The 12,693-nt window shown below is 41.0% G+C and overlaps 2 protein-coding genes across 2 annotated transcripts; one reads left to right on the forward strand and one right to left on the reverse strand.

Moving 5' to 3' along the window:
- The first annotated feature begins 291 nt into the window (after window positions 1-291).
- LOC125231997 (signaling mucin HKR1-like) lies at window positions 292-12,480 on the forward strand. The gene is made up of 3 exons (XM_048137605.1): window positions 292-1,186; window positions 10,890-10,946; window positions 11,627-12,480. The coding sequence occupies exons 1-3, from the start codon at window positions 321-323 to the stop codon at window positions 12,240-12,242; spliced, it is 1,539 nt and encodes a 512-aa protein (XP_047993562.1). The 5' UTR covers window positions 292-320; the 3' UTR covers window positions 12,243-12,480.
- LOC125231808 (cuticle protein 16.5-like) lies at window positions 4,670-5,659 on the reverse strand. Its single transcript, XM_048137386.1, has one exon. The coding sequence runs from the start codon at window positions 5,628-5,630 to the stop codon at window positions 4,761-4,763; it is 870 nt and encodes a 289-aa protein (XP_047993343.1). The 5' UTR covers window positions 5,631-5,659; the 3' UTR covers window positions 4,670-4,760.
- Window positions 12,481-12,693: the final 213 nt, after the last annotated feature.

Genomic DNA, 12,693 nt, shown 5'->3' on the forward strand with positions numbered 1-12,693 from the left:
ACTTTTCCTGTACAAGACAAACATTACATTATATGTAGGTAACTAATAGATAGTACATAAATATCGTTATAGTATTATTGCTTTAAGAAAAATATACTAACTGTTGTAACTAATTGATTGGACAGAGTGCGACCACGCAAATACTTAATAAAATGGTAAATGGTATCGAGATGACTAACCGAAGCAAACTGGTTGAACTTGACTTTTCTACCAATGATGCACTGAAGTGTGCGCGACGTATAAATACATACGCGTGGTGAAAGAAAGTATCAGTTAATCTGAGTCGTTTGTCGTTCGCACCTGAACTAACACAGACCACGATGAACTCGCTGGTGGTGTTGTTTACCGTGATGGCGCTGGCCGCCGCCAGCCCCTCGGGCCTGCTGGCGCCCGCGCCGCTGCCGCTGGCGTACTCCGCGCCGCTGCTGGCCGCCGCGCCCGCCGCCGTCTCCAGTCAGTCCCGCCTCGACATCAAGTCCTCGCCGGCCGTCGTCAGCACTTCATACGCCGCTGCTCCCGTGGCCTACGCCGCACCGGCTCCCATTGCTCCCGTGGCTTACTCCGCACCTGTGGCTGCCGCTGCTATCGCGCCCGCTGCCGTCTCACACCAGTCCCGCATTGACATCAAGTCATCCCCGGCTGTCGTCAGCACTTCTTACGCTGCTGCTCCCATTGCCGCTGCGGCTCCCGTCGCGTACAGCGCCCCTATTGCTTACTCTGCGCCGGTGGCCGCTGCGGCCATCGCTCCCGCCGCAGTCTCCCACCAGTCCCGTGTCGATATCAAGTCATCCCCGGCTATCGTTAGCACTTCCTACGCCGCCGCTCCCGTCGCCTACGCTGCTGCTGCCCCCATCGCCTACAGCGCCCCGCTGATCAAGACCGCGGCCGTCGCCACTCCCGTCGTCGCTACTGCTGGCTACGCGGCGCCCATCGCCACTGCCGCCCTGCCCCTGGACACTCCCGAGGTGATCGCCGCCCGTGCCGCGCACTTCGAGGCCTATGCGCTCGCCGGCTCGCACCTGATCAAGAAGCGCTCGGCGCCGCTGTACGCCGCCCCGGTCGTGTCCACCTACTCCGCGCCGCTCGCCTACTCCGCGCCCATCGCTCCCGTGACGTCGTACGCCTCCTACACCCCCCTCACCTACTCCTCGCCCCTCATCACCAAGGCCTACAGCGTGCACCCCTGGTGAGCGCCATCACGGTAACGAGGATTTACTCGCCTCGGTTCAGCGACATCGAACGACAATCATTAACTTGTAAATAAAAGGAAACAAATGATAATCCAGATGTTTTAATTTTAGTTCCTTTGTATTAAAACCTATTTTTTAACAGATTTACTTAAAATCTGGTGTAAATATAGTATTAAGACGCACCAGGAGGGGTCAACTCTCCATACAAACGCTCTTGACTATTTCCTCCTTGGTTTTTGAAGATAGAGCAATATTTTTTTCAGCATCGATTATTATTATTTATATCTGATTTTTTTTATATATTCTTATCGTTAAAGACGCTAGAGCCCGTCAAAAATTTGCAAAAAACGGCCTTAATGATAATGGCGCAAATAAGGTGTGGTATTCAAAATTGGTAACAATAAGCCAAAAAAACTAAACAGTATAACACAGATCATTTCACTGTTATTCAGATTCTCAAATTACGTTACGATTTATTCAGTTTTGAAGGAGGAAACAGTCGAGAGTGGAGCCTCGCTTTTGAAGCATTTTTTACAATATCTTTTAACTGAGTTGTTCTTGACGGACAATTTTTTTTCGATAAATCTTGTTAATAACACTAGTAGGTATATTTAACTAAAATTTCCAAATTGAAAGGGGGGGGCTCCTTTCCATTTCATGCGTCGCTCCTGGTTGCGTCTTAATCCCGAGAAGAGCACAGCGAGGGGTTTGTGGTCAAACCAGATACGTGGAGAGAGAGTGAATAACAACTCAGCAGTTAAAATGATCATGGTGGTAGATATTTTACTAAATATCTACCACCATGATCATTTTAACTGCTGAGTTGTTATTCACTACCCCTACTGGGGGAGCAAATCAAATTTTATGTAAATTCCTGTTCAAGGTTCTCTCAGCGAAAAGAAAAACTGTAGACTGACGTTATAAAGCCCAAGACACAAATATTTATTTTATATGGAATCTGGTCTGTGGGCATTGATTGAATGACTTTGTGAGTAGATTGCATGTTGGTTTAACATGGATTTCCACTACTATGTCCAAATATTCCACAATACAGGATATCTTCTTTTCTCTTTTCTCCTTTTATTTGCTACTAGGTCAAGTTTGATGTCGTTTTCGTATAAATTGGGGTATGCCAAAACATCTTACGATATGGACCATATTATAATCATATTAATTATATATATATTTTATATATTTTTTTCGTCTTTAAGTTGAGTCGCGATATATCCAAAAATAGTTTGTCTCGCGCAGTAAGTTTCTCATGTCTAGGTATTTCTGCCTCCACTCGCATATCCGGAGGCCTATCTACACTTTAAATCCACATCCACGTCACTTTTTTCCGAACTTATTTTGAAATTTGAAGAAGCTCTTTTTAAAATGTATTTTCTCAAACATGCAATGAAATATTGTCTTTACGTTCCTTAAAATGGGCTGGGAAGTATCGCTTTTTGGGCGCAACAACTCGAGAGGACTGTAAAGGGATTTCATATTATTTTTTAGGCTTAGGCCTGCAAAGTAACTTTTTTTTATAAAATATTGTCCTTTAGAGCATTTTTTTTTATTTCATTGTATGTTTGAGAAAAGCACTATACATGCCTCGGCGTGAAAACGGATTCCCGGCCTCGTATCCCTATCCGGCCCATATATACCCACTTGGCCGGAAATCCTCATTTTCCCGGCCTCTGATGTAATGTACTATTACTTAATAATCCGATATATTTTTTTGAATTTTAGCGCTTAATCTTTTTTTTTTATCTGTTTGAGGTAACGTTTTAACCGGTGACATTTACTGCATTACAGGCTGGCAAAAATAGAGTAGAAATTCATAGGAGGCGCCACCGTCTATGTAAACCGTTTTGCATGTATTTTCCCTGATGGTGGCGTTGTAGTAAGTATTATTATTTATTATGTGGCGTTGTGTCAGAATTTGACGTTTAGAAACAAATGACGGGTGCATAGCCAGGCTTAGGTATGTAATGTACTATGAAATTCCTTTACTTATATTTACATATCATCCTCACTCAGCGCACCAGGCCCCGTAGCCGAATGGCATTTCTCCGACGCCAAACGAAAGCGATACGCCGCTGGCTCTGTCGCGCCAATACGCAAGCGCGATAGAGATAGATATCTACTAGCGCTTCGTTTCGTGAGCGTTTCGTGAGCGATTGTGCCATTCGGCTAGCCACCCAGATTCGTTTAAATCAGTTGAGCTGTAATTAAAATGCTCCATACATTTTTACCTCAAATGGTTATTTAATAATTACCTACTTGTACCAAATTGCAACTAAATCTATTTTGTTACTTATCGATTTATTCAAAACAAAATACTCACTTTTCACCCCCATTTCACAGCATGAAAGGGAAAAAAAGTCATGACTTGTTTTGGAGACTCAAACTATTTTTGGATATATCGCGATTCAACTTGGGCTCAATGTACTTAAAGACGAAAAAAATATATAAAATAAATATAAAATTAATATGATTATAATACGGTCCATATCGTAAGATGTTTTGGCATCCCCAATTTATACGAAAACGACATGAAACTTGACCTAGTAGCAAATGAAAGGAGAAAAGAGAAAAGAAGATACCCTGTATTGTGGAATATTTGGACATATTTAGTAGTGGAAATCCATGTTAAACCTACATGCAATCTACTCATAAAGTCATTCAATCAATGCCCACAGACCAGATTCATAACGTCAGAGTCTACAGTTTTTCTTTTCGCTGAGAGAAGCCTTAAACAGGACTTACATAAAATTTGATTTGCTCCCCCTACTAAATGTAGATATACACCATGATCATTTTAACTGCTGAGTTGTTATTCACTCTCTCTCCACGTATCTGGTTTGACCACAAACCCCTCGCTGTGCTCTTCTCGGGATTAAGACGCAACCAGGAGCGCAAAAACTGAAAAGGAAAGGAGCCCCCTCTTTCAATTTGGACATTTTAGTTAAATATACCTACTAGTGTTATTAACAAGATTTATCGAAAAAAAAATTGTCCGTCAAGAACAACTCAGTTAAAAGATATTGTGAAAAATGCTTCAAAAGCGAGGCTCCACTCTCGACTGTTTCTTCTTTCAAAACTGAATAAATCGTAACGAAATTTGAGAATCTGAATAACAGTGAAAATGATGTGTGTTATACTGTTTAGTTTTTTTGGCTTATTGTTACCAATTTTGAATACCACACCTTATTTGCGCCATTATCATTAAGGCCGTTTTTTGCAAATTTTTGACGGGCTCTAGCGTCTTTAACGATAAGAATATATAAAAAAAATCAGATATAAATAATAATAATCGATGCTGAAAAAAATATTGCTCTATCTTCAAAAACCAAGGAGGAAATAGTCAAGAGCGTTTGTATGGAGAGTTGACCCCTCCTGGTGCGTCTTAATACTATATTTACACCAGATTTTAAGTAAATCTGTTAAAAAATAGGTTTTAATACAAAGGAACTAAAATTAAAACATCTGGATTATCATTTGTTTCCTTTTATTTACAAGTTAATGATTGTCGTTCGATGTCGCTGAACCGAGGCGAGTAAATCCTCGTTACCGTGATGGCGCTCACCAGGGGTGCACGCTGTAGGCCTTGGTGATGAGGGGCGAGGAGTAGGTGAGGGGGGTGTAGGAGGCGTACGACGTCACGGGAGCGATGGGCGCGGAGTAGGCGAGCGGCGCGGAGTAGGTGGACACGACCGGGGCGGCGTACAGCGGCGCCGAGCGCTTCTTGATCAGGTGCGAGCCGGCGAGCGCATAGGCCTCGAAGTGCGCGGCACGGGCGGCGATCACCTCGGGAGTGTCCAGGGGCAGGGCGGCAGTGGCGATGGGCGCCGCGTAGCCAGCAGTAGCGACGACGGGAGTGGCGACGGCCGCGGTCTTGATCAGCGGGGTGCTGTAGGCGATGGGGGCAGCAGCAGCGTAGGCGACGGGAGCGGCGGCGTAGGAAGTGCTAACGATAGCCGGGCATGACTTGATATCGACACGGGACTGGTGGGAGACTGCGGCGGGAGCGATGGCCGCAGCGGCCACCGGCGCAGAGTAAGCAATAGGGGCGCTGTACGCGACGGGAGCCGCAGCGGCAATGGGAGAAGCAGCGTAAGAAGTGCTGACGACAGCCGGGGATGACTTGATGTCAATGCGGGACTGGTGTGAGACGGCAGCGGGCGCGATAGCAGCGGCAGCCACAGGTGCGGAGTAAGCCACGGGAGCAATGGGAGCCGGTGCGGCGTAGGCCACGGGAGCAGCGGCGTATGAAGTGCTGACGACGGCCGGCGAGGACTTGATGTCGAGGCGGGACTGACTGGAGACGGCGGCGGGCGCGGCGGCCAGCAGCGGCGCGGAGTACGCCAGCGGCAGCGGCGCGGGCGCCAGCAGGCCCGAGGGGCTGGCGGCGGCCAGCGCCATCACGGTAAACAACACCACCAGCGAGTTCATCGTGGTCTGTGTTAGTTCAGGTGCGAACGACAAACGACTCAGATTAACTGATGCTTTCTTTCACCACGCGTATGTATTTATACGTCGCGCACACTTCAGTGCATCGTTGGTAGAAAAGTCAAGTTCAACCAGTTTGTTCGCCAACAATTTCGTTTTCAGTTTTACAATCACAAAAACTATTATGTTATTTGTATCAGATTGATAAAATAGGCTTTTGGTAGATATAAGTATTAAGTTATAAATTAATTACAACTTCTTGAGTGAATGTACAACTACAATATCTAAGCAAATTACTTAGCTGTTAGCTCCTAATTCTTACAATTGTCATCAAACCAACGTAAGATACAAGTACGATACGAGTGTTGGAAGTCACGAGTTGGAAAGAATACTCATAATCATACTCATACTCATTTATTTATAATATTGTTACATATTACACGTCACAATTGATTTAGGTACATAATTATTATATGGTATATTAAAATTAAAATTATTATATTAGTATTCGTAATTTGATATGTCGAAATATGGTAATACATTTTTAAATTACATTAAGGACCATTGAGCATTATATAATATTAGAATAGAATGGATACAATGTTTTGTGACTGTTAATTAGATAGTTAATTAAATAATTTAAAAGATGTAGAATTCATTCATGTCATAAAAGGCGTGGGCGATAAGCCATTTTTTTAACGCTCGTGTGAATTGGTTCGAAGATTCTATACAGGTAATGTCTTTGGGAAGTTTGTTAAAAATCTTGGGACCTTGTACTACTTGTATTATATACCGACACGTTTATCATAAAACGCTTTACAATACATTATGCGAGGAACAATAAACAATATTTACTAGCGATGTTAAATGTGCAGAAAAGTACTAAGTATGCAGGTTAAATCCCGCACGTGTGCTGTAAATTCTAATAGTTCTCTATGAATCTTACAACGTGAACTTTGGGAATAAATATATTGTAAAAATAGTTATTTGTTATACAAGGGGGAAAAGTTGTATTTAACGCCGAGTGTGGAATTGAAATTTTTTAACACACGAGAAGTAAAATACATTTGCACCCGAGTGTAACACAAAACTTTTCCCCTCACTATAGCGAGGAAACTACAACGCAAATAATTTTTAAGAAAAAAAAAACCGCCGCCTTTAGGGTTCTGGTGAAAGCTACTTGCGAATGTTGGATTATGTAGAAATGTGTAGGTATTTTTTTTAAACTGCCTTTAATGCTTTAATTATTTGATGGCAACACAAATGAATGAATAACGTATACCGTTAAGATTTGAGGAGTTTCCTCAATTCCTCATGAATCCGATTATAAGACGATATCGAAGCTTGACAAAATTTGACTCGAAAACTCAATATGCTTAACAAACATAACAAATCTCATAACAAACAAATGTCTCTGTTCTGAACTTAAATGCATGCTGTTCTTATAAAAATACCATAATCCCTATAAGTGTGCCGTTCAGATTTGAGAAGTTCGGTTCTGACCATCATCAGCAGTTCCACTGCACCAAATGTCACTGTTCTGGATGTAAGTGCATGCTGTTTTTATAAAAATACCAAAGTCACTATAAGCGTGCCGTTCAGATTTGAGTAGTTCGGTTCTGGCCATTATCAGCAGTTCCACTGCACCAAATGTCACTGTTCTGGACGTAAGTGCATGCTGTTCTTATAAAAATACCAAAGTCACTATAAGCGTGCCGTTCAGATTTGAGGAGTTCGGTTCTGACCATCATCAGCAGTTCCACTGCACCAAATGTCACTGTTCTGGATGTAAGTGCATGCTGTTCTTATAAAAATACCAAAGTCACTATAAGCGTGCCGTTCAGATTTGAGTAGTTCGGTTCTGGCCATTATCAGCAGTTCCACTGCACCAAATGTCACTGTTCTGGACGTAAGTGCATGCTGTTCTTATAAAAATACCAAAGTCACTATAAGCGTGCCGTTCAGATTTGAGGAGTTCGGTTCTGGCCATCATCAGCAGTTCCACTGCACCAAATGTCACTGTTCTGGACGTAAGTGCATGCTGTTCTTATAAAAATACCAAAGTCACTATAAGCATGCCGTTCAGATTTGAGGAGTTCCGTTCTGACAATCATCAGCAGTTTCACTGCACCAAATGTCACTGTTCCGTACGTAAATGCATGCTGTTCCATTAAAAACATTTGAGGAGTTCCCTCGATTTTTCCAGGATCCCATCATCAGAACTGGGTTCTGAGAAAAATGGGACCAATATGTATGCATATACATTCAATCAAAAAAAAAATTCAAAATCGGTCCAGTAACGACGGAGATATCGTGGAACAAACATTAAAAAAAATAAAAAAAACATACAGACGACTTGAAAACCACCTTTCTTGAGAGATTTGAGGCGGCGGTTAAAAATGCGTTTACCACTGTTTCAGAGTAGTTCCACAGGTGGTAAATCATCTTTATTACTAGATTCACCTACTTTTATCAATTTTAAAGCAGTTAATTTGACTTTATTGAAGGTCAAATTACTTTACCCGCTAGTGGATAAAATGCGTTTTTACCCGCTAGTATTAAAGGACAAAACACGTGTTTCCGAGCTAGTGAGGGGAAAACTATATTAAAGCCCTTCTTGCATGTTTGCCTGTAGATACAATTTGCGAAAATGGATGAATGTAATTCAGGAAATGATGCAATATTGATTTGCTCAGCTGAAGTCATTTCATTATGTTTATGTATGGTACATTGTAACAAAAACCCGTAAAATAGTATGTACAACTAGTGATGTGCAAGTTGCAGAAAAATATTCCAATAAAATCTTAAATGTCTTGAAAAATTCACGAAACTTTCACGAAAATAAAGGGAAAATGTCTGCCTTGGGTGAGACTTGAACTCACGGCCTCTGTATCGATACTCCAGCGCTCTGCCAACAAGGTCAATGGGACATTTTCCACTTTTAAATTTATTCTAAGCCTAGTGGCATCGATTGCAGACGTTTCTGCTAATCAGAAGTTAAAAATAAAGGGAATTAATATTTATGAAATGGAAAGTTTCCACCCATTGTCAATACAAAGTATGGAAAGTTTCTGAAGTTTTCCTATGTGAAAATTTCAGAATTTTTGAAACTTTCTGTTGGCACATCAGTATGTACAACTATGTGCAGTCGGGTTCATAAATATGTGTACATACATTTCTTCACCTTAGCTCGTTGCAATAAAATGAAAAAATGTACACATATTTATGAACCCGACTGTACATAGCTGTACATAATATTTTACGGTTTTTTAACACGGTGTTTCATCCCAATGCAATTTTATCAGACTTGGGTCATTTTTTAAAAGACAATGTTTTCATCCATAAAAGTTGGTACCTTTACATTGCATTCATTAAACCCAGCTCAATAATGGACTACCGTATTGAGTCCGGTGACAGGTCGACACTTTCCTAAATTCGCTACTATAGTTAATTTGCTCCTTTCCCTGATTCGACAATTCGCTACTTTCCCTAACTCGACACTTTCTTTAATTCGGCACATTACCTATTGGACAACCATCAATTTTGACACTTAGGTACAGTCATTGCAAAAATTACTGTCGGACTTTGTTTACAAATTATTATTTTTTCATTTCTAATATTAATTGACGTATAAACCGTGTAAATGACGTATAAGGCTGGTGAGTTAATAAATTAAATTTTAGCAAATATTGGTTTATATATGACCTATACGGTTTATAATTATGAACAAAGGCGCAATTATTGGTACAAGAGGTCAAAAAAGGCGAGTGTTGACTCAGTTAAACACCGTTGCTTTTTAATAGTTTTGTAGAATAACTTTCGAAAAATTCATACTGTTTCCTATATTTTGAAAATAAATAATAAAAATAAATTTTAAAAAATACACATACTAAATATAAACATAAAAATATAATTTTAATAAATAGAATATTGCTGCTAGTTACTCCCAACAAAATTAGGTACTTATTAGATGTAAATGGGATTTGTTCACTCTACGTGCTAGTGACGCCCTCTGCGCACAGTTTTGCGTAATGTATTCCCTAGACCTGTGCTAACGCAATATGAAAAAAAGTTACCCTTTTTATGTGATGCTCTACAGCAACCCCACTTTTCGTTTTGGGTTTTTTTTTATTACACGAGGATTAGTACACAATAGGTGCTGAATTTGTACTTAAGTACTTGAAATAATTTGTACCCCTTAAGTTTAGGAGTAAAAGCCAAATGAAGTTGGGGTTGCTAGAGAGGATCCTCCCAGCAACCCCCTACTCTATTTTCACTCATCATTTTGCAAAGAAAAACGCTCTCAATGGAATCCTACCACAAGGTATATATATATATATTTTCTGGTTTTATCTAATAAATCACAAAGATTATGATCAGCACTAAACTTTAAGCATAGTACTAAACTAGTACTTCTTTGGATTTCTAGTACATAATAAAATAACGTTATTATTCTAGCCTTTTATTTATTGGAAAAGTTGGAGCCTATGTGGAAATTGAGTAGGGGGTTGCTGGGAGGATCCTCTCCGGCAATCCCAACTTCATTTGGCTTTTAATCCTAAACTAAAGGAATACGAGTAGCGTATATAAACCTAACTATCTGAATATATAAGTAATGATAATAAACTAATAAATATAACAATATAAAATTTCTAAACATTCAATTTCACCTCATCTACTCGCCGGCAGTTGTCATTTATATAAAGTGAACACTTTTTCTAACTAATGAAAGAATATACAGTGACAGCTGAAGTAACAAAGAGAAAAAGAAAATATATAATATGTATACAAATCAATACGGTTATAATTATGGACAAATTACAACGTACAAATTAAGTACTTATGTACAAATTCAGCACCTATTGTGTACTAAATCCTTGTATGATAATAATTCAAAAAAAATGCTAAGTGGGGTTGCTGGAGAGAAATCACATTCCTCATTCTCGCTTAACACAGTCTTTGAAGCGTAGCATCGGTCTTTTAGCATACGCGACTGCACCTAGCAAGACACGTCTAGGTATTCTAGAGGGTTCCATTCGGTGCACATGCCCCAGCCACCGCAACCGACTGTGTTTGAGAAGAGAGGTAAGACTGGGCAGCTGCGCTTTTTCAAGAACCCTTTGATTTGTCACTTTATCCTACCAAGTTATGCCTAAAATGTTGTGTAGACAGCACATGTGAAAAGTGTTTAGCCGTCGCTCTTGTTTCATTAAATGGACGTTATTATGTGCAATGCTACTATACCTATACCGTTTTACACAGCGATTACTTTGAGATCAATTTCTTCTTCGATGACACTAAAGCAGAAATAACTCAAAAGTAAACAAAATTATCGTACAACAGAAGTTTGGAGAAACTTTACATCCCAAGAATTTAGAGCGGGACTGTACACATTTACAAAATGTCAGAATTGATGGTTGTCCAATAGGTAATGTGCCGAATTCAAGAAAGTGTCGAGTTAGGGAAAGTAGCGAATTGATTAAAGTGTCGAATCAGGGAAAGGAGCAAATTAACTATAGTAGCGAATTTGGGAAAGTGTCGACCTGTCACCGGACTCACCGTATTTACCTAACCGGAAATGATCGTTAGTATGTATACCTAGTTATGTTATTTTAAAATCAATAAAAAAATATTTCTACTTCACAACTACAGCGGCTTTTTTTAATGCCGAACTTATGTAGGTACCTATTTATTTAACAAAGCTCGTTTGGTCAATATTATCTGCCTACTTTTATCGTCTAAGGACTGCTAAAAAAAGTAATAAATATTCATAAATGTACCTTGAAATTGAATTTAGAGAATATTGTAGTCAAACATTGCTAAAACTTCCGGGACAAATAAAAAATCGTCTTTCGATCGGGCGCCTACTGATTATTTAGTTGTAGGTACGTGTATTTAAATTGAAGGTGATTGTGTGGCATTTTATTGTTAATAGTTTGTTGTTAGACGGGTAGGTATATAAGCATCCTTGGTTGCGAATTAGGCATCAGTCGATCCTAATCGGTCGGACAAGTAAAATCAACACAGACCACAATGTTCAAGCTGGTGGTGTTGTTCGCTTCTGTGGCTCTGGCGGCGGCCAAGCCTGGCGTGTTGGCGCCCGTGGCCTACAGCGCGGTGCCAGCCGTGAGCTCCGTGTCCCAGTACAGCAGCAGCGTGGCGCACGGCTCCCCCGTGGTACCCGCCGTGTACTCTTCAGCTGTAGTCCCCGCCGCGTATAGCGCTGCTGTGGTCCCCGCCGTCGCCCCCGCTGTGGTTCCCGCTTACGGCTACGGTCTGTCCCAGGCCCCGCACTCGCCCGCCGTCGTCCTGGATGCCGTGCACGGAGTCCCCCTGGACACGCCTGAGGTAGTCGCCGCCCGCGCCGCCCACTACCAAGCGAAGGCTCTGTCCGGCCATCACCTGGGCAAGCGATCCGTGGCTGCTGTCGCTCCCGTGACATACAGCTCGTACGTTGCCCCCGTCTCCGCCGTTTCTTACTCCTCGCCCGTTGTTTCTCCTTACTCTTCCTTTGTTTCTCCTTACTCCTCCGTTGTTTCCCCTTACTCTTCGGTAGTTTCCCCTCTCTCTTATTCCGCTGTAGTCCCTAAGGCTTACAGCGTCCATCCCTGGTAAAATACTCACTGTAAACTATGTAATCAGGCGAAGCTAACTCTGCAGCTATTTTGATAACACAGAGTAAGTATGTGTCATTTTAAACTTCTGTGAAAGTATGACGTTTAAAATAGCATTCGCCCAGCCTGTGCTATCAATACCGCTGCAGACTTAGCTTTGTCTAGTATGCGAATGTGATATGTACTAAGTATATAAAGAATAAATTCAAGTTTGCAAAATAAATGGACCGTTTGATCTATTAGAATTTTTATTTATTACATACACCTTAAAATTGTTTAAAAAAAATTACGTGTTTGTAGATATTAAGAAAAGGTAGGCACGCCATGCATATAAAATAATATAGGTACCTATTATGTTCACGAATTTGGGTAAATTTTGCGCGACATTTCACTCGAGGCCAAGTCACTTCACTTTAAGAGACAAATTATTTCCGCCCAGAATCAAACTTTTC

This window comes from Leguminivora glycinivorella, chromosome 12 (assembly GCF_023078275.1).
Source record: "Leguminivora glycinivorella isolate SPB_JAAS2020 chromosome 12, LegGlyc_1.1, whole genome shotgun sequence".
In the NCBI taxonomy this organism is placed as follows: domain Eukaryota; kingdom Metazoa; phylum Arthropoda; class Insecta; order Lepidoptera; family Tortricidae; genus Leguminivora; species Leguminivora glycinivorella.

Coding starts and splice junctions, on each gene's coding strand:
- LOC125231997 (XM_048137605.1), top strand. CDS start 321: ATGAACTCGCTGGTGGTGTTGTTTACCGTGATGGCGCTGGCCGCCGCC. Junction 1,187..10,889: donor GCCTACAGCGTGCACCCCTG/GTGAGCGCCATC, acceptor CGTTTTACACAG/CGATTACTTTGAGATCAATT. Junction 10,947..11,626: donor AAAGCAGAAATAACTCAAAA/GTAAACAAAATT, acceptor CAGTCGATCCTA/ATCGGTCGGACAAGTAAAAT.
- LOC125231808 (XM_048137386.1), bottom strand. CDS start 5,630: ATGAACTCGCTGGTGGTGTTGTTTACCGTGATGGCGCTGGCCGCCGCC.